Below are 19,272 nucleotides of genomic sequence, written 5' to 3' on the forward strand. Positions count from 1 at the left end.
ATTCAAACCAGAACTTATATTAAGGCCCTGCAGTCTTTTGCAGTGGGGCATTCAAACCAGAACTTATATTAAGGCCCTGCAGTCTTTGGCTGTATAAAAATCAGAGCTTAAATTACAGCTTTTCTGACTTTTGCAGGAGGGCGTTAATACGTATTGCTTAAATATTCTGAAAAGTCCTTTTTCAGTAAACTGTCTTTAAGGCATTATAAACGTGACTTGGTTTCTGAATTATCTTTAGGTAATTCAGTATCTTCAGTGTTTTGTGTTTCAGCGTTTGTGGGTTTGATTACAGGCTCAAAACGGCCAGAAACAAAGAACTTTTATGAAACTCATCAGTCTATTCTTGTTCTGAGAAATGAAGGCTATTCCATGTGAGAAACAGCCAAGAAACGGAAGATGTCGTACAATATTGTGTATTACTCCCTTCTCCAAAGAGCGCAAACTGTCTCTAACCAGAATAGAAAAAGGAGTGGGAGGCCCCAGTGTACAACTGAGCAAAAGGACAAATATATTAGAGTTTCTAGTTTGAGAATTAAATAGTACCCGCAAAACACCAATTTCAACTTCAAAAGTGAAGAGGTGACTCTGTCATGCTGGCCTCCTAGGCAGAGTTCTTCCTCTGTCTGGTGTCTGTTCTTTTGCCCAACATAATATTTTATTTTTATGGGCCAGTCTGAAATAAGTATTTTTCTGTGCAACTCTGCCTCGAAAACATACTTTATCTCACAGACCAAGGCCAGAAACACACTGTCTCACAGACCAAGGCCAGAAACACACTGTATCATACAGACCATGCCAGAAACACACTGTATCACACAGACCAAGGCCAGAAACACACTGTATCACACAGACCAAGGCAAGAAACACACTGTATCTCACAGACCAAGGCACAGTCATAAATAATGCAATCAATAGCCCAATGGAATTCTAAACATAGCTTGACAGGGGGAGAGTGTTGAAGGAGAGTGGGGCAGCGAAAGAGACAGGGGCAATCGGAAGTCATTGAGAAATTGGAGAGGGAGAGAGAAAGGGAGAGATGGTTAGTTGCTATAACCATGTCAAATGCTGATGGAGGTCATTTTTGATATAGAACAGCTCTCCATTCATTGCTCTGCTGGTTCTGCTTGAGATGTGCACAGTGCGTGAGAACACGTGATAAGGGTGTTGTTGCCGGGCTGTGAGATGACAGAGCCATACTGGAGCGCAGTGCTCAAGCGCTGAACAGACAATGCAGGCACAGACTGTCAGAAGACCTTCGGTGGAAAGGCTGAAGCATTTGTTTATCTTTGGTGGAAATGCCACGCCAAGCAATTTGACACCCAATACCACATTATGGGTGTGGTCGGAGATAGATAATGGCAGATGTGGGTTAGGATTGGGGCTGAAACAGGTGTATATGACTACTGGGTTGAGCTTAGTGTGGTTTTGATCTGACTGGCGATGGAAGTGGATTTTGACCCGTTTCATAAATGATGTCAACTAATTAATGTAACAGATGAATGAAATACGTATAGGGAGTATACAGCTGCATTACGAGTATCAAAGATAGCAGTTCTCCAGAGATTTGAGGTTGGAGCTAACATGCATGCAGAGAGGCTGACAAGAAAGGAAGACGGGAGCCTTTTAATCTATCTGTAATAATCCAACATGTTTTACGATCACTCATGCCACTACGACATCAACGGACACATTCCAATCCACGACTTCCTGGGTGGTGTCTGTTTAAAACTTTTACCACATTAACAACTAATGCTTTACATCTGGACTAAGACACAGAAACAGAGAGACGTGTTTACAAAGCACTGAAGCAACAAATAGTATTCAAATTACATCATATAAGACACATACAGTACAGGTCAAAAGGATTTGTATGATACATAGGATACACATCTGAATGGATAAACAAAAAAAATTAAGGTTCATGGAATGGGTAGTATATAAACATTGAATTGACATTTTTCAGTTGCTTCAGTGGTTAACTAGTTGGTTGAGATACTGCGGTATGGCAGAAGGTTCGTATCCCCAGGAATTGGATTGCATAGTTCTCTTATCATCTGTAACCATCATCTTGATCATCTCTGCACTAGTGATCAGAGTCACAATAATTTAATACCACTCAGTTTCCAAAACAGTTGGGACGCTGTGTAAAATGTTAGGAAAAACCAAAGTGTGCTGCAATGATGTGCAAATCATTTAAACCGTATTTTCAATAGAAAATAGCATGAAGACAACATATGAAATGTTGAAACTGAGAAATGTTATTGTTTCTTCAAAGAAATACACTGCGTGCACAATTATTAGGCAAATCGTATTCCTCAAGATTTATTTTATTGTTGAACAAACACAAAGCTCTCAGTCAATCCAAAATATAATTCAACCTCAAACCTGAATATTTAACAAAGGATTTTTTTTTATTTCTCAGGGGAATACATAAGAATGCAGAATTATTAGGCAACAATTAGTGAGCAGAATTATTAGGCTAAATTACAAAAATAATTTATCCAACTCACTTGAAAATTAAATAAAATTTCTGGCCTTTCAATATATTCAGCGACCGATAAGGCCACCCCTCTTTTCAATACAACTTTCACTGAAGCAGCAACCACAGCCTCCCTAATGCTGTTCAAAGAGGTCTTCCCTGACTGTAAATCTTACGTTTGAAAAGGGTCCACACATTCTCAATAGGATTTAATTCAGGTAAGGAAGGGGGCCATTTCATTATTCGGGCATCTTTGAGGCCCTTGCTTGCTAGCCAAGCAGTGGAGTACTTGGATGCATGTGATGGAGCATTGTCCTGGATAAAGAACATGGCCTTCTTGAATGCTGAGGGCTTCTTCCTGTACCACTGCTTGAAGAAAGTATCTTCCCGAAACTGGCAGTGAGTATGAGAGTTGAGTTTCAGTCCATCTTCAACCCGAAAAGGTCCAACTACCTCATCCTTAATGATAGCAGCCCATACCAGTACCCCTCCTCCACCTGGCTGGTGCCTCAAAGTAGTGCTCTATGTCCATTAGTGATGGCTAATCTGGTCCATCATCAAGATCCACTCTCATTTAATCTGTCCATAAAACCTTTGAAAAATCTGTCTTCAGGTATTACTTTGCCCAATCTATACGCTTCAACGTGTGAATCTTATTCAGTGGTTGTCTTCTTCCAGCCTTCCAGACCGTGGCCATGTCTCTGAGCACTTGACACCTTGTACTTCTGGATACTCCAAGTAGGTTGCAATTCTGAATATGGTGGCACTGGAGTATAATGGGTTCCTGGTAGCTTCACGTTTAATTCGTCTCAAGTCTTTTGCAGTTATTTGCATCTTTTCTTCTCTATGCATTTTTTGCACCCCAGTTGACTATTCGCAACAAAACTTTGAGTGTCCGGTGGTCACGCCGCAATAGTTTAGACATTTCAAGAGTGTTGAATCTGTCTAAAAAGCATTTTACAACTTATGACTTTTCAGTGCCAGTTAAATCTCTTTTATGGCCCATTTTACCTGAGGTCATGAAGCTGCCTAATAATTATGCACACCTTGATATAAGGTGTTATTCACTGTTGCCACACATTACACAAATACATGTCACCTGAAAATTATTCAATCCAATGAGCATTCAGGTTTATATGGTTTGGGGTTGGAAAATGTGCATAGAAATAATAATACGATCAGAATTATTGTGCATGCAGTGTATGCCCACTGTGAATTTCATGCCAAAACACGTTTCAAAAAAGTTGGGACAGGGGCAAAAAAAGACTGGAAAAGTTGTGTAATGCAAAAAAATAAAATAAAAGGTTAAATATCTCACAACTAATTAGGTCAAATCCCAACAGGTCAGTAACATGACTAGGTATAAAATTTGCATCCCAGCGAGGAGGAGTCATTCAGAAGTAAAGATGGGGAAGGGTCCACCACTTTGTGAAAGACTGTGCAGGCAAATAGTGCAACAATTTAACTATAACATTTCTCAACGTAAAATTACAAAGAGTTTGAGGATCTCATAATCTACAGTACATAATATCATTAAAAGACTCAGAGAATCCAGAGAAATCTCTGTACACAAGGGAAAAGCCCGAAAACCAATATTGGAAGGCCATAATCTTTGGGCCCACATTAAAAACTGACACTGCATTAAAAACAGACAAGACTCTGTAGTGAACATTACTGCATGGCCTCAGGAACACTTCCCGAAAACCATTGTCTATGAACACAGGAAGTCGCTGCATCCACAAATGCAAGTTAAAACTCTACCATGCAAAAAAGAAACCGTACACAAACAAGATCCAGAAACGCTGCCATCTTCTCTGGGCCCGAGCTGATTTAAGATAGACTGAGGCAAAGGGGAAAATTGTCCTGTGGTCTGACGAATGAAAATGTGAAATTATTTTGGGGAATCACAGATGCTGCGCCCTCCAGGCTAAAGAAGAGAGGGACCATCTGGCTTGTTATCAGCACACAGTTTAAAAGCCAGCATCTGTTCACATAGCATGGGTAGACTTGCACATCTGTGAAGGCAATGTCAAACCACATTCTGCACGTATTACAACAGCATGACTCCATAGTAAAAGTAATAGTAAAAGACTCCATGGTGCTTAACTGACCTGTCCCCAACTGAAAACATTTGGTGCATTATTAAACGAAAAATACCACAAAAGAGACACTGAACTTTTGAGCAGCTGAAATCCTATATCAAGCAAGAATGGAAATACATTTCACTTTCAGAACTACAGCAACTGGTCTCCTCAGTTCCCATACGCTTACGGAGTATTGTTAAAAGAAGAGGAGATGCAACACAGTGGTAAACATGCCCCTGTCCCAACATTTTGAAAAACATGTTGCTGGCATCTAATTCAAAATGGACATGTATTTTCCCAAAAACAATAACATTTCTTAGTTTCACAACTAAATAATTTGCATCATAAAAAATGTATTTTGCATATAATAAAATTTGCACATCACTGGATTCTCTTTTTTTTTGCAATTTATGCAGCATCCCACATTTTTGGAAACAGGGTGGTTCTTATTTAATGTGTTTATTACATGGGTTTGTGGAATATGTTTAGCCTTTACATTTGTTCAGACAGAAAACACCACGTATGAGTTTAACCATTTATTAGAGATCTTATGTACAGCCCTGTACATGCAAGTCTTGGCATTATGTTATGCTCCTTTACAGTAACTCATTGCCATCACATGAACCTGTCACACCCTGATGTGTTTCACCTGTTGTCTTGTCCCCGCCCCTCACCAGGTGTTCCCGGTTCCCTATTAGCCCTGTGTATTTAAACCCTGTTCTCTGTTTGGCAGTTGCCAGATCGTCTTGTCCCGTACAGTCGTTTCCAGCGTTCTATGTGTGCATCATCCAGTCTACCTGTCCTTCCATTCCCCGGTTACGACCCTTGCCTGTCCCCCACCACGAGCCTGCCTGCCCTCTCCTGTACCTTCGACCATCCGAACGCCCGACAACAAACACTGCCTGTCCCCCACCACGAGCCTGCCTGCCCACTCCTGTACCTTCGACCATCTGATCGTCCGATAACGAACCCTGCCTGTCCACCACTACGAGCCTGCCCACTGCCTGGTTGTTCAATAAATACTTTGGACCGCCCTCCTCTGCCTCTGTGTCCGCATTTGGGTCCACACTCGTTCATCGTTGTGATAGATCGGGTATATGATAATACCACAATAACATACCTTGTTATTGTTTATGAAATTCCCATGGCAATAAGCAAGGTATGCAGTACCAATCCCCAAACAAGGAACAATCAAAGTTATTTATAAAGCCCTTTTTAAATCAGCAGTTGTCACAAAGTGCTTTTACAAAACACCTAGCCCGAAACTCTAAGAAGGTCAACATTTTGGAAACCTAGAGAGGAACCAGGCTCAGAGGGGTGACCAGTCCTCTTCTAGCGGCGCCGGGTGAATATTAGGAGTACAAGTTATAATAATTAAATCTAGGCTCTGTCCAGAGTCTATTAAACCTTGTCCAGGTCAGAGTATGACCAGATGGACAAGGAACACAGAATCGAACAGGCGAAGGCAGGGGTGGTGGGTGGGCGTGCACCCGCATGCTATTACAAGCTCAACAACCGACTGAGTGAGTAACCTGATGGTAATAAAGACAGGTTTCAATCTGACATGATAATAGCAATCCTGCGTCACTTGATGAGTAGCTGACCAATTACCACTTGGATTTCCTGGCTGAACTGGCTATGCTAATTTAAATAAGTGTGTATTGAATGTACAGTGAGGGAAAAAATTATTTGATCCCCTGCTGATTTTGTACGTTTGCCCACTGACAAAGAAATGATCAGTCTATAACTTTAATGTTAGGTTTATTTGAACAGTGTATATTTGACAGAATAACAAAAAAAATGTCAAAAAAAAATGTCCTACATTTTATAAATTGATTTGCATTTTAATGAGTGAAATAAGGATTTGATCCGCTCTCAATCTGAAAGACATCTGGCTTCCAGGTGTCTTTTATACAGGTAACGAGCTGAGATTAGGAGCACACTTTTGTTACCTGTATAAAAGACACCTGTCCACAGAAGCAATCAATCAATCAGATTCCAAACTCTCCACCATGGCCAAGACCAAAGAGCTGTCCAAGGATATCAGGGATTGTAGACCTACACAAGGCTGGAAAGGGCTACAAGACCATCACCAAGCAGCTTGGTGAGACGGTGACAACAGTCAGCCTTGAAACCTTAATGGAGAAGATCTGCAAAGAGGAGTGGGACAAAAATCCCTCCTGAGATGTGTGCAAACCTGGTGGCCAACTACAAGACCTCTGTGATTGCCAACAAGTCATGTTTTGCAGAGGGGTCGAATACTTATTTCACTCATTAAAAGGCAAATCAATTTATAACATTTTTAACAAGCATTTTTCAGGATTTTTTTGTTGTTATTCTCTCTCTTGCTGTTCAAATAAACCTACCATTAAAATTATAGACTGATCCTTTTTTTGTCAGTGGGCAAACATACAAAATCAGCAGGGGATCAAATACTTTTTTCCCCTCGCTGTATATATTGAAATTGTGTACGGACATATTGGTTTGAACTTGTATTATTGCTTTGTAATGAAAACTCCATTACTTTCTGGGGACAAAAACATTTGACTAAGTGATCAATTGACTGAGTGATTGACTGAGTGACTTCCGAGCAGAGGCCTCACCTGGACGGATGCCCAGCAACCATGCATTTTATATTGACATTTTAGTCAGTCATCAGACGCTGTTATCTAGCAGTGTCCACTCAGAACCACCAATTAAAAAGGGTTCCCGTAATAAAAACGTGAGTGAGTCTGTAATTTATAAATGTAGCAGTGAAGAACCTGTGGGAATAACGATGAACTCACCAGTAGAAGTGCTCTTCCACCATCTTGGTGACCGCCCGGGACACAGCCCTATCCTGGGGACTGAGGTTCTTGTTGAGGTTGACTCCCAGCTTCTCCTCTAGGAAGTCAATGATGAACTCTGACCCAGATACCTGCTGCTTATTGTATTCGATCCATGGCATCTTGCCCTGCGGTGACAGCTTTCCATCAAAGTAGTTCTGAAAGGGAAAAACAGGAGGGGTTTCAGCAAATTGAGACCCTTTTGTATCTAAATATCTGGGAAAGATCGGTTTGTTTTAAACACAGAGAGTATGGCCTGGTCATAGACTTGAAAGCATGCTCAATGGAAAATCTCCTTTAAAAGTTGTTTTTGTTGTCCGAGGGATGGGTGTCTAAAAGAAAATTATATCGGCCTCGAGTCCAAAGTTCTATAAAGGTTTTTAAATGTTACATGCGCATAATCAAAATACGGCCACCTAGTATGACCGGACTCAGAGTAATCAAAGAATCTAGGTGCAACAGGCATCTTTGTAACAACTTGACTCATATAACTCACACACATAATTACAGAACAGATGCCAGGGCAATCTCTGGTCAAGCTAAGATCTCTTCAACAGATACATAGAGGACCTATGGTCTGTTAATTACTCATTTACCTAGGTCACAGCATACTAAATGAAACCACTATACAAAATGAATATGAACACTTAACTGCCAATGTCATATAAAATAATAATGAAAATATTTTGCTTCTCAGTTTCAAATTTCTATCACAGGTGTCTTTTTCTTTTGAATGTCTTGTGCTATTAGGGATGGGACTTCAAGCACAGTATTTTACCTGGTAGGGCAGGTCCACCATGCGTAGGTAGGTCTCCATCTTGAGGCAGAATGGTGAGAGGCTAGGGACCCCTGTATTTGGCCTGGAGAACTGGTGGAGGATAATGGCATCTTTAGAGTCCAACTCCTGCTCCTTCCTGGCAAACACCCGGGGAGAAAACTGCTTACTGAAAAGTGGTGATCTAGTTCCAACTGTACCAACAGCAGTTACATAAAACATTGGCTGTCAAATAGATTATTTTTCAGTCTAGAAGTCATCATGAATGACAATGCTAAAGCTGTTTGTGATGGCAATTTCATCGATCAGAACTTTTAAAGGAGTAAGGACAGAAACAAAATTCTCTTGCACAATATACATTTATTTGCAAATAGAGAGACGCTTTGTAAGCGTCAAACGCTTACAAAAACAATCATCCCGAGGAGTATCTAACTTAATACTTGAACAGTTAGTCTTTATAGAGGAAAAAGGGGTGTGGTAAGATGCTGCCCATCTGTCTTATGTCAATAAAACACATTCCCCTTGTTCCATCACATATCCTGGGCTTCACACAAGGAACAGGCTGTCCTCCCTCACATGGGTAACTCTTGAAGAGTCACAATATCTGGACAAACAACAGATAGACACAAAAGGGTTATACAGATTTATGAGTAGCCCTCTAGTCCGCTGGTGCCGGTCAAGAATGCCCCCTATGCAAACACCAGATCCCTCTCTACCACATTCCTTTCCTTATCCAAACATGGGGACTCTGTCCTTTAACTAGTAAGCCATTTATACATGTATAGTACAAGTATACTATACATCAGTTCAAGAATTTCCACAACATGTTCCAGGGTAATTTTGTGTTGAGAATTATATCCGATGGCTTACCCTGATTGGAGGAGATCAGTGAGTAGACTGCATTTACACAATTCTTTTAATGCTTCCTCCCTCTTACGAATTGTTGATGATTGCTGGTAACTATCCTCTAAAGCAAATCCGTGCCGAGCTATTTAGGTATCCAAGCTGCCTTAGGGAGTCGCGATGTGCTCATGAAATCCCTAATGACAATGCCTCCCCACTTCCTGAGCGGTGTTTACCAATTCACCTATGGGACTTTCCCAGCCACTCCTCAGCTAGCGCCACAGTCAAGTCTTAATCCTAAACTATGGTTGTCAGCTTGGGGTTATGAAAGAATCCCCCAGACCAACACTTCACCTTGGAGGCCACAAAACAGCATAAGTCATTTTTGGTTTTGCTAATTGGTCTCACAACCAACGATATAAGTTCTGAAAAATATCTGACTTGAGAAGATCAATTAGTTGGGAAAATATTTTAATTGGACTGCCTTGGTAAAGTCAACCTTAATATAACCTTAACAACCTTAATCTCACTGGGCGGTCAAACCTGGGGCATTTCTAGCATGGTGAGAGAAGGATGAGGGATGACTTCTGTGTTTTAGAGAACAACCTGTCCCCCCACTATATTAAAGTCACCGCTTAGGCCTACAACACCATATCCACTGAGAATAATAATCATGATTATATGGCTGCATATATTTGTCCTATTTCAAATGTTGTATTTTACGCCTTGAATTTGGAAATATGTTGATTGCGAATACCCTTCTCTCTAGAGGCACCCAAGAAGAATGGGGCCGCAGCCAGGGATTCTGCCATTACAGACACAGACCCTGGAGAAATAAGGTTTTAACTGCCTTGTACACTGGCTGAACAAATTAGTTTTGGGGCTGGTCAGATCAGGGAGTTTCAACTATCACTGTCAACAAAGGCTAAAGGGGAAGGATATTAACATGAAAAACATGATCATATTACAAGCTTCATTGGTATACACTGTTAAAACATTGTGACCACTGGCTGGTGAAGTGAATAACACTGATAATCTCGTCATCATGGCACGTCAGTGGGTGGAATATATTAGATAGCAAGTGAACATTCTGCCCTCAAAGTTGATGTGTTAGAAGGATCTGAGCGACTTTGACAAGGGCCAAACTGTGATGGCTAGACGACTGGGTCAGAGCATCTCCAAAACTGCAGCCTTTGTGGGGTGTTCCCGGTCTGCAGTGGCACCTACCTATCAAAGTGGTCCAAGGAAGGAAAAGCAGTGAAACCGCCAACAGGCCTCACTGATGCAGTTGGGGAGTGAAGTATGGCCCGTGTGGTAAGATCCAACAGACAAGCTACTGTAGCTCAAACTGCTGAAAAAGTTAGTGCTGGTACTGATAGAAAGGTGTCAGAACACACAGTGCATCGCAGTTTTTGCTTATGGGGCTGCGTAGCTGCAGACAAGTCGGGGTGCCCATTCTGACCCCTGTCCACTTCCAAAAGCGCCCTGCCACAAAGCAAAAATGGTTCAGGAATGGTTTAAGGAACACAAAAACAACTTGAAGGTGTTGACTTAGTCTCCAAATTCCCCAGATCTCAATCTAATCGAGCATCTGCAGGATGTTCTGGACATCCAATCCATGGAGGCCCCACCACGCAACTTACAGGACTTAAAGGATCTGCTACTAAAGTCTTGGTGCCAGATACCACAGCACACCTTCAGATGTCTAGTAGAGTCCATGCCTCGACAGGTTGGGGCTGTTTTGGTGGCAAAAGGGGGACCTAGACAATATTAGGCAGGTGGTCATAATGTTATGGCTGTTCGATGTATAATACACTGATGAGCCAATGCATTATGGCTACTTATAGGTGAAGCAAATTAAGTTGATCATCTAACAAAGGCACATGTCAAGGTCTGAGTATATTAGATGGTAAGCAAACAATCAGTTCTTCTGGTCAACAGTTCTTCTTGATGCAGGAGAAATGGGCAGGAGTAAAGACCTGACAAACTCTGACAAGGGCTAAATTGTTATGGCCATACGACTGGGTCAGATAATCTGTGAAATGGCAAGGCTCCCAGTCGACAGTGGTTTGAGGAGGGACAAACCACAAACCGGCAACAAGGTGTTGGGCTCCTAAGGCTCATCAATGCGCGAGGGCAACGAAGGCTATCCCATTTGGATTGAACAGACAGAAGGTCTACTATGGCACAAGTCACAGAAAAGGTTAATGATGGTTGTGGGAGGAATGTGTCACAACACAGGGTTGATCGTACCCTGCAGTGTTTGGGGCTGCTTAGCCAAAGACTGGTCAGAGTGCCCATGATGACCCCAGTCCACCATTGAAAGCACCTACAATGGGCACACGATCGTCAGAACTGGACCTTGGAGCAGTGGAAGAAGGTCACCTGGTCTGGAGTCATGTTTTATTTTATATCATCACGTGTACGTGTGTACTGTTTACCTGGGGAAGTGATGGCACCAGGATACACTGTGATGACAAGCCGGTGGAGGGAGTGTGATGCTCTGGGTAATGTTGCTGGGAGGCCCTGGGTCTGGGCATTCATGTGGTTGTCAATTTGACATGTGCCACCCATCTAAACGTTGTTACAGACTAGGTACACCCCTTCATGGCAACGGTATTACCTGATGGCAGTGACCTCTTTCAGCAGGATAATGTGCCCTGCCACACAGCACATATTGTTCGGGACTGACCTAAAACAAAATCTAAAAGACCCTGCAGATTTCAGGGAAAATGTTTTGCGGCAGAGTGATAGTAAGAATAAAGTGTAGAGAGACAAAGGAACAGGCATACCAACCTATTTGTGAAATAAGTGTTATATTTGTTATATTTTGGTATAGCTGCCACTGGAACAAGTATGGCTACCACTGGAACTAGCTCACTAGTCTTTATTGATGAGGTAACTGCTGATGGTAGCAGTAGGATTAATTCTGAAGAGTACAGAAACATCTTGTCTGCTCAGATCAAACCAAATGAATTAAAGCTCACTGGATAGCACTTCAACTTCCAGCTGGACAATAACTCCAACCATACTGAAAGCTAGTTTTATAGAATCCAAAGACTGGAATATTCTTGACTGGCAAAGTTAATCACACTTCACTTGCTGAAGACAACCATACACAAAGATGCTGCGAAACATCCAGAAAAAGGGCAGTAATTCCTACAAGGTTAAAGTTTATGAAAGTAAATATCCTCATATTAAAGGTGAAAGTCCACACTTTAACCTCTTATTCATTGTTTTTAAGCAAATCCAATATGCTGGAGTACAGAGCCAAAACAACCAAACCTGTGTCACTGCCAATAAATTTGTTTTCTCTCTTCTAATGCTCTATAGACAAATCCTCATATAATGCTTCCAAAAGATCAGGAACTGTAAGCCAAGTAAAATAAAAAGGTGGTATTTTGTTTGAGGACCTCTTTTTAATGAATAACATTAGCAAGCAATAACTAGTCAAGCCTGTCAAGTGTTAACTTGTCAATCAATCAAACACCAGATACATGTCATAAAACAACAATAAATGGTTAAGTGTGGGTGATTTTCAATGGCTTTAAGGAGGGAATCAGCAGCTGAAACAATAAAAAATCATCTCTGCCCCGTTTCTGTAAATAATGGAGGAATGGAGTTAGGCAAATGTAATTCCTCTGAAATTCATAGACAGAGCAAAAGATGCAAGGACATACTATCAATGATGTCAAAATCATAGTTTGAAACGATGTATATATTTATGTATATATTTATCCATATGTATCTACAGTAGATATAAAAAGTCTACACGCCCCTGTTAAAATGCCAGGTTTTTGTGATGTAAAAGAATGAGACAAAGATAAATCATGTCAAAACTTTTTCCACTTTTAATGTGATCTATAATGTGAACAATTCAATTGAAGAACAAACTGAAATCTTCGAAGAGGAAAAATGAAAAATAAAAACCTTACAATAACCTGGTTGCATAAGTGTGTAATTATCTATAAGTAAATATAATGATGGCTCCAAAATAGTTGTAGAGACTGCAGATGGCCCGTTTATTAATGAAACATAGCTTACTGTCCAGGGGCATGCAGCAATGCACTTACCCAAGTTCTGACTGACATTTTATACATTATTTATCTCATCTCAGAAGGTATTGATTCATTTCAGAGTCAGTTACATTAACAGACATTTTCCAAAACTATGAAATTGGATTTCAATGTATAGACACAGGGCAGTCCATACTTAATTAGACTCAATTCCGAACTCAACTGAATTTGAAATTAAACAAATTACTAAGACATTCAAGAGCAGACTGTCAACTTTAGTTTTAGGGAAATTAAATACTGGTATGTCAGTTCTCGTATTTTCTGCACTTTCCTCTTGCCATCACTCTGGTAAGTTTTAATATTAGCCTCATCAGTCCACAATACCTTGTTCCAGAACTATGCAGGCTCTTTTCATTATTTTTAGGCTAACAAGTGATTATATTCACCTTGCAGTCCAGCCTCTGCAGTTTGGTTAGTGAAGTTCTGTGAATGATAGTGGTTGAGACATCCACGCCTGCCTCCTGGAGATAGAACTGTTTGACAGATCAGGAACATTATTGTTGTTTTTTTGATTATGGTGAGCATTCTTTGTTCACTCACTATAGAGGTCTTCGTTGGTATAGCAGGTCATTTGACATTCATTGGCCAGTTTGACTTGCACTGACACTTTTTGGGTCCATCTGTTTTTAGACACCAGTAACAGACTCCAAATGCAAAGCCTAAACATTGACAGCTCTCATGTGTGCACTAATGATGCAAGCAAACAAACAAACCTGCCTAACACGAAAAAGTTGTGACGCCAATTGTCCAAATATATTTTGGGTGCCCGTAAATAAGGGGACTATGTACAACCACGTTTGCAAAAAAGTAGGGACGCTGCATAAAATGCAAATAAAAACAGAATGCAATTATGTGCAAATCATGCATCCCTATTTTTTATTGAAAACAGTACAAAGACAACATATCAAATGTTGAAACTGAGAAATGTTATTGTTTTTGGAAAAATGCATGCCCATTTTTAATTTGATGCCCGTAATACATTTCAAAAAAGTTGCACAGGTGCATGTTTACCACTGTGTTGTATCACCTCTTCTTTTAACAATACTCTGTAAGTGTTTGGGAACTGAGGAGACCAGTTGCTGTAGTTTTGAAAGTGAAATGTTTTCTCAGTCTTTCTTGATATAGGATTTCAGCAGCTCAACAGTTTGGGGCCTCCTTTGTTGTCTTTTTCGCTTCATAATGCCAAATGTTTTCAATGGGGGAGAGGTTTGGACTGCAGACAGGCCAGTTTAGCCCCCGGACTATTTTACTACGGAGACATGCTGTTGTAATACGTGCAAAATGTGGTTTGGCATTGCCTTGCTGAAATAAACAAGGCCTTCCCTGAAAAATATGTTGTTTGGGTGGCAGCATATGTTGCTCCTTATAATATATTGTTCAACATTAATGGTACCTTCACAGATGTGCAAGTCACCCATGCCATGTGCCCAAATGCTCCCCCCATACCATCACGAATGCTGCCTTTTGAACTTTGAGCTGATAACAAGCCTGATGGACCCTCTCCTCTTTCCATGATTCCCAAAGATAATTTCAAAAGTACCATTTGGCAGATCATGATGGATATAAGAGCATTTTTTGAATCGTTATTCTAAGAGCAATATAAGAACTGCAGCTAAATATTTGATGTCTGATTGACAATGTATAAGTGTTTAAATGTCGCTGGCAATAGAACAGTGGTGCTGAGCCCCTCTAAACGATGTAGGCTACATCGCTGTCTATTTTCAATGGTGCTGAAATTCAGACCATGGAAAAACACAACTGAGGGCTTTTAATAACATTCAGAAGGGTTCCCTTGGAGAAAACAGGTTTCCCTTAAGAACACTTCGAAGAAGTGCCGCGTTCAAACACATGCTACTTGTTTACTGTCAACGCGTCAAGTGGCAATGGTAGAATATCATACAATATCATTCGGCATACACGTTGTGATTCAGAAGATACCAAATTAGGAAAATGCAAAGCCAGTGCTTTCAGTGTGATAGATTGTACGGAATACAATGATATAGGCCAAAATCCTTGATTGACGACTGTGTGGGGATGAGTCGTTCGTCACGTAAACAATAGACCTGGCTTAATCCTCACTTTGAAAGATTATTGAAGCCCTTGGAAGTAAATGTTCGTGCCACCGCTGCTGTGCTGTGAAAAGGAAAATGATTTACGCTTAAGTGGATTGTATCACATGACATAGCACACCACCTGACGCGTGATTTTCCAAATTCATAGGAATATTCTTCCATCTCATGTCATGGGGCCGGGCGACTAGTTCATCCAACCACTGCACTAATATACAGCGCAGGGAGAAATTAATCGGCAAAATAAAAAGAAATGTAAACAAACCACAGCCACCCTTTTTCGGAGGTCTATCAAAAGAACATATTGCGTGTCACCAAAAACAGCCCCAGTCCACCCTCGAGGGCGATACTTCATCATTAGATCATTATTGTGAATATTATAGGCTTGATTATGCAGACGAAAAACATCTTAAGCATAACACAAACTAGATAATGTTTAGAAAGTGCCCTTGCAGATTACTGCATGTGACATGTTTTGCCAGTGTACCTGATGGCAAGCAGCTCGTGGAGTAGGTAGGCAGCAGCGGCAAGAAGGGCACCACCGGTGATGTAAAGAGTCTTCTTCCACCAAGAATCCGATCCCAATCCCGACATGATTCCACCGTAGTCCTGTAAAGGGATTGCCACGATATAGCCATAAAGAGATTGGGGCTCGTCCGCGGAGCCACATAACCCCAAGGGCAGGCTATGATTCCGCCCGAGTTCAACTACACACGGTCGGGATGAGGCGAAACCAGCACGCCACATTCTCTTTTTTAATCACCGCTTGCGTCCTCCTGCAAACCGCACTCAGCTTCATCCGTTTTGCCCTACAGTGCTACGCTGCATAATTATGTGCTATTTTATCTGACAAACAGAAGAAAAAGACATCTTCCGCCCTGATGGTGCCCGCACGGAGGTCGGCATTCTCCGTAAACACTCGGAAGCCTTTGTCTGTTCCAATGGAAACGAGTGATGTCACCGCGCCTCTGTTGTTATCAGACCGTGAGCATTCCCATAATATCTGGTCACCGATGAGCACTCCCCAAACATCTGATCCTCAAAGAAAACACAACCATCAACAGAAAAATGTATGGTGATGGATGATATCTTATTGTCTATGGTTTTTACTTAAATATAATCTTAATATTTCGCTATTTAGAGATTGAAAATAACTTAAGCCTATTATTTTCAGTAAACAGAAAATACTTAAATAACAGGCTACGCAGCACCATGTAATTATTGTAAAAACACTGTGTTTAATGATTTCTTAATACCAATTAATTAAGCAACGTTGTTTTTATTAGGACAATGTTATGACAAAAATTACACTTAAATAGGTCCTTCAATATCTGCATGCAAGATCCAGGGTTACGCTGTTTCAACATTAGCCAATTAAATGCGGAGGCTTTAGCCTATTGGAACCATAGTCAGGTACTCACTCTGCAGCAAGTTCGGATATGTACAAATGTCTTCATTTTGGAGAATACATCCGATAAATGTGTTTTCCGTTGCGATTATTTGGATCATAGTTCATACTTACAACTGGGAAACAACTTTACTTGAAAAACAAAGCTTTAGTAAGAGTTCTATACTGGAAGGCCAGTAACGTCACATCGCTGGCACCCGAATGTAAGCTTTGCAAAATCAGTGCCGCCTGCATCCGTGCGCTCTGCTCTTCCCAAACCTGTTCCGTTACAACTCAGCATCGCACCCCATAAATGTCTTTCAAAAGGATTCATAGTCGTTGTAATTCGTATTCAGTCATACGTTTGCTATAGCTTCACGCAAATTCGGCTTTTCTTGAAATATATGGTATCTAAAATCCTCAATGGGCAGCCATACTGCTGCACGAAGCGTGCGCACTCCCGCGGCATTGTGAGCGAGCGCTCATATCAAGAGTTTGATTAACCATGGTAAAGATAGTTTGACATTCGATATTTGACAGATATTCAGACATTCAAAGCTCTATAGCTCGCAAACAATTTAAGCTACAGGCCTCGTGTTAGTTTCGTTATAAAAGAAAAAAGTTGGACAGAACTGCATGTCTCGTTTTCTAGATACCGACCAGAGTTTTCAAATGGCAGGAGACAGCATGTTCTTACATTGCTCATTACTAAGACTATTAGCAAACCAATTACATTTGATTTTATACAGTTGTGCTCAAAAGTTTGCCATACCCTTGGAGAATTAGTAATATATATGTACCATTTGTAAAGAAAACATGAGTATGGGGTTCACATTCAACTGCAGGTCATATGGCATGGCACAATCATAAAACAAAACATGACAACAAAGGAAAAAAAAAATGAACTGACCCCTGTTCAAAAGTTTGCATAGTTCTTAATACTTTTGTATTGGCCACTTCAGCATCAAATGACATGCATGCTGTCTTTTGTAATAGTTGTTTATGAGGCCCAGAATTCTTCCAGATGGTATAGCTGCCCATTTGTCTTGGCAAATGCCTCCAGGTCATGCAGTCTTTGGTCGTCTTGCTTGAACCGTACGTTTGAGATCTCCCCAGAGTGGCTCGATGATATTAAGGTCAGGAGACTTGTGATGCACTCCAGAACCTTCACTGTCTTCTGGCGTAAAGAGAGTCATCTTGGCCTGTGCTGAGGGTCAATTGTCGTGCTGGAAAGTCCAAGACCGTCCCATGCCCATGGAGAAGAATGCAAATAGTTTGCCAGTATTTTCTGATAACATGCTGCATTCATCGTGCAATCAATTTTCAGAAGACTCCCCATGCATGTAGAGCTCACACACCCCCAAAACATCAGTGAACCCCCACCACGCTTCACAGTGGGGATGGTATTCTGTTCACTATAGGCCTTGTTGACCCCTCCAAACGTTGTTTCAGTAAAGGCTTCTTTCTGGCAACTCGACCATGCAGCTCATTTTTTTTCAAGTATCGTCAGATTGCGCTCCTTGAAACAACCACACAGTCTTTTTCCAGAGCAGCCTGTATTTCTCCTGAAGTTACCTGTGGCTTTTTCTTTGTATCCCAAACAATTCTTCCAGCTGTTTTGGCAGACATCTTTCTTGGTCTACCTGACCTATGCTTGGTATCAAGAGAACCCAGAATTTTCCACTTCTTAATAAGTGATTGAACAGGACTGACTGGCATTTGCAAGGCTTTAGATATCTTTTTATATCCTTTTCCTTCTTTATAAAGTTCCATTACCTTGTTTTGCAGGTCTTTTGACAGTTGTTTTCTGCTCCCCATGGCTCAGTATCTAGCCTGCTCAGTGCATCCACGTGAGAGCTAACAAACTCTACATACTATTTATACATAGACACTAATTGCAATTTCAAAAAGCCATGGGTATGGGAAATTCACCTTGAATTGCCATTTCCACCTGTGTGTGTCACCTTGTGTGTCTGTAACAAGGCCAAACATTAAAGGGTATGTAAACATTTGATCAGGGCCATTTGGGTGATTTCTGTTATCATTATGATTTAACAAGAGCCAAACCACTATGTGATAAGAAATTGCTTCCTATGATCACTATCCTTAAATATATATATTTTTTGCATGACCATCAATGCCAAACTTGTTCAATTTCTGCCAGGGTATGCAGACTTATTAGCACAACTGTTGCCCAGCAGTCATGTTTTTGAAATTGTCCCTCTGCCCTTTCAGCAAATAAATCTGTTTCACAATTTTATTGTAAAATAACATGCAGTGGGTATAGAAAAGAATCACCCCCCTTTAAAATAATCACATTTTGTTGCTTTGCAGCCTGAAATGAAGACCGACATAGTTTCTGTTTCATTCAGCTGTATTTACTCAGTGCAACTTGTAACATCCAAGTGAATGATATAACACCAACATGTCAGAAAAAAAAGAAAAGAAAAAAAATCACTGAGTTGGAAAAAGGATCACCCCCTTGTATTTTGTTGATCCACTTTTGCTTTAATTACAGGCTTTAGTCTGTTGGGATATGTCTCTACTGACTTTGCACATCTAGACGTTGCAATATTTGACCACTCTTTTTTGCAGAACTGCTCAAGTTCAGTTAAATTTGATGGTGACCGTTTGTGGACTGCTGTCTTCAAGTCATTCCACAGATTTTCAATGGGGTTTAGGTCCGGGCTCTGACTAGGCCATGCAAGGACATTCACCTTTTTCTTCTTCAACC

General features: G+C 40.9%; 1 protein-coding gene across 2 annotated transcripts in view; it reads right to left on the reverse strand.

Annotated features, from left to right (window-relative positions):
- faxcb (failed axon connections homolog, metaxin like GST domain containing b) overlaps positions 1–17,252 on the reverse strand; it is a 32,364-nt gene extending 15,112 nt beyond the window's left edge. Inside the window, exons 1-4 of one of the 2 annotated variants that reach the window (XM_010902047.5) lie at positions 16,573–17,252; positions 15,639–15,760; positions 8,167–8,302; positions 7,350–7,546 (exon numbers count right to left, since the gene is read on the reverse strand). In XM_010902047.5, coding sequence (XP_010900349.1) covers positions 7,350–7,546; positions 8,167–8,302; positions 15,639–15,760; positions 16,573–16,608 — 491 coding nt within the window. In that variant the 5' untranslated portion in view covers positions 16,609–17,252. Of the gene's footprint in view, positions 1–7,349; positions 7,547–8,166; positions 8,303–15,638; positions 16,123–16,572 lie in introns of those variants that run through there. The other variant, XM_010902046.5, reaches the window with a different exon arrangement.
- Positions 17,253–19,272: the final 2,020 nt, after the last annotated feature.

Source organism: Esox lucius, chromosome 20, assembly GCF_011004845.1.
Source record: "Esox lucius isolate fEsoLuc1 chromosome 20, fEsoLuc1.pri, whole genome shotgun sequence".
Classification (NCBI taxonomy): domain Eukaryota; kingdom Metazoa; phylum Chordata; class Actinopteri; order Esociformes; family Esocidae; genus Esox; species Esox lucius.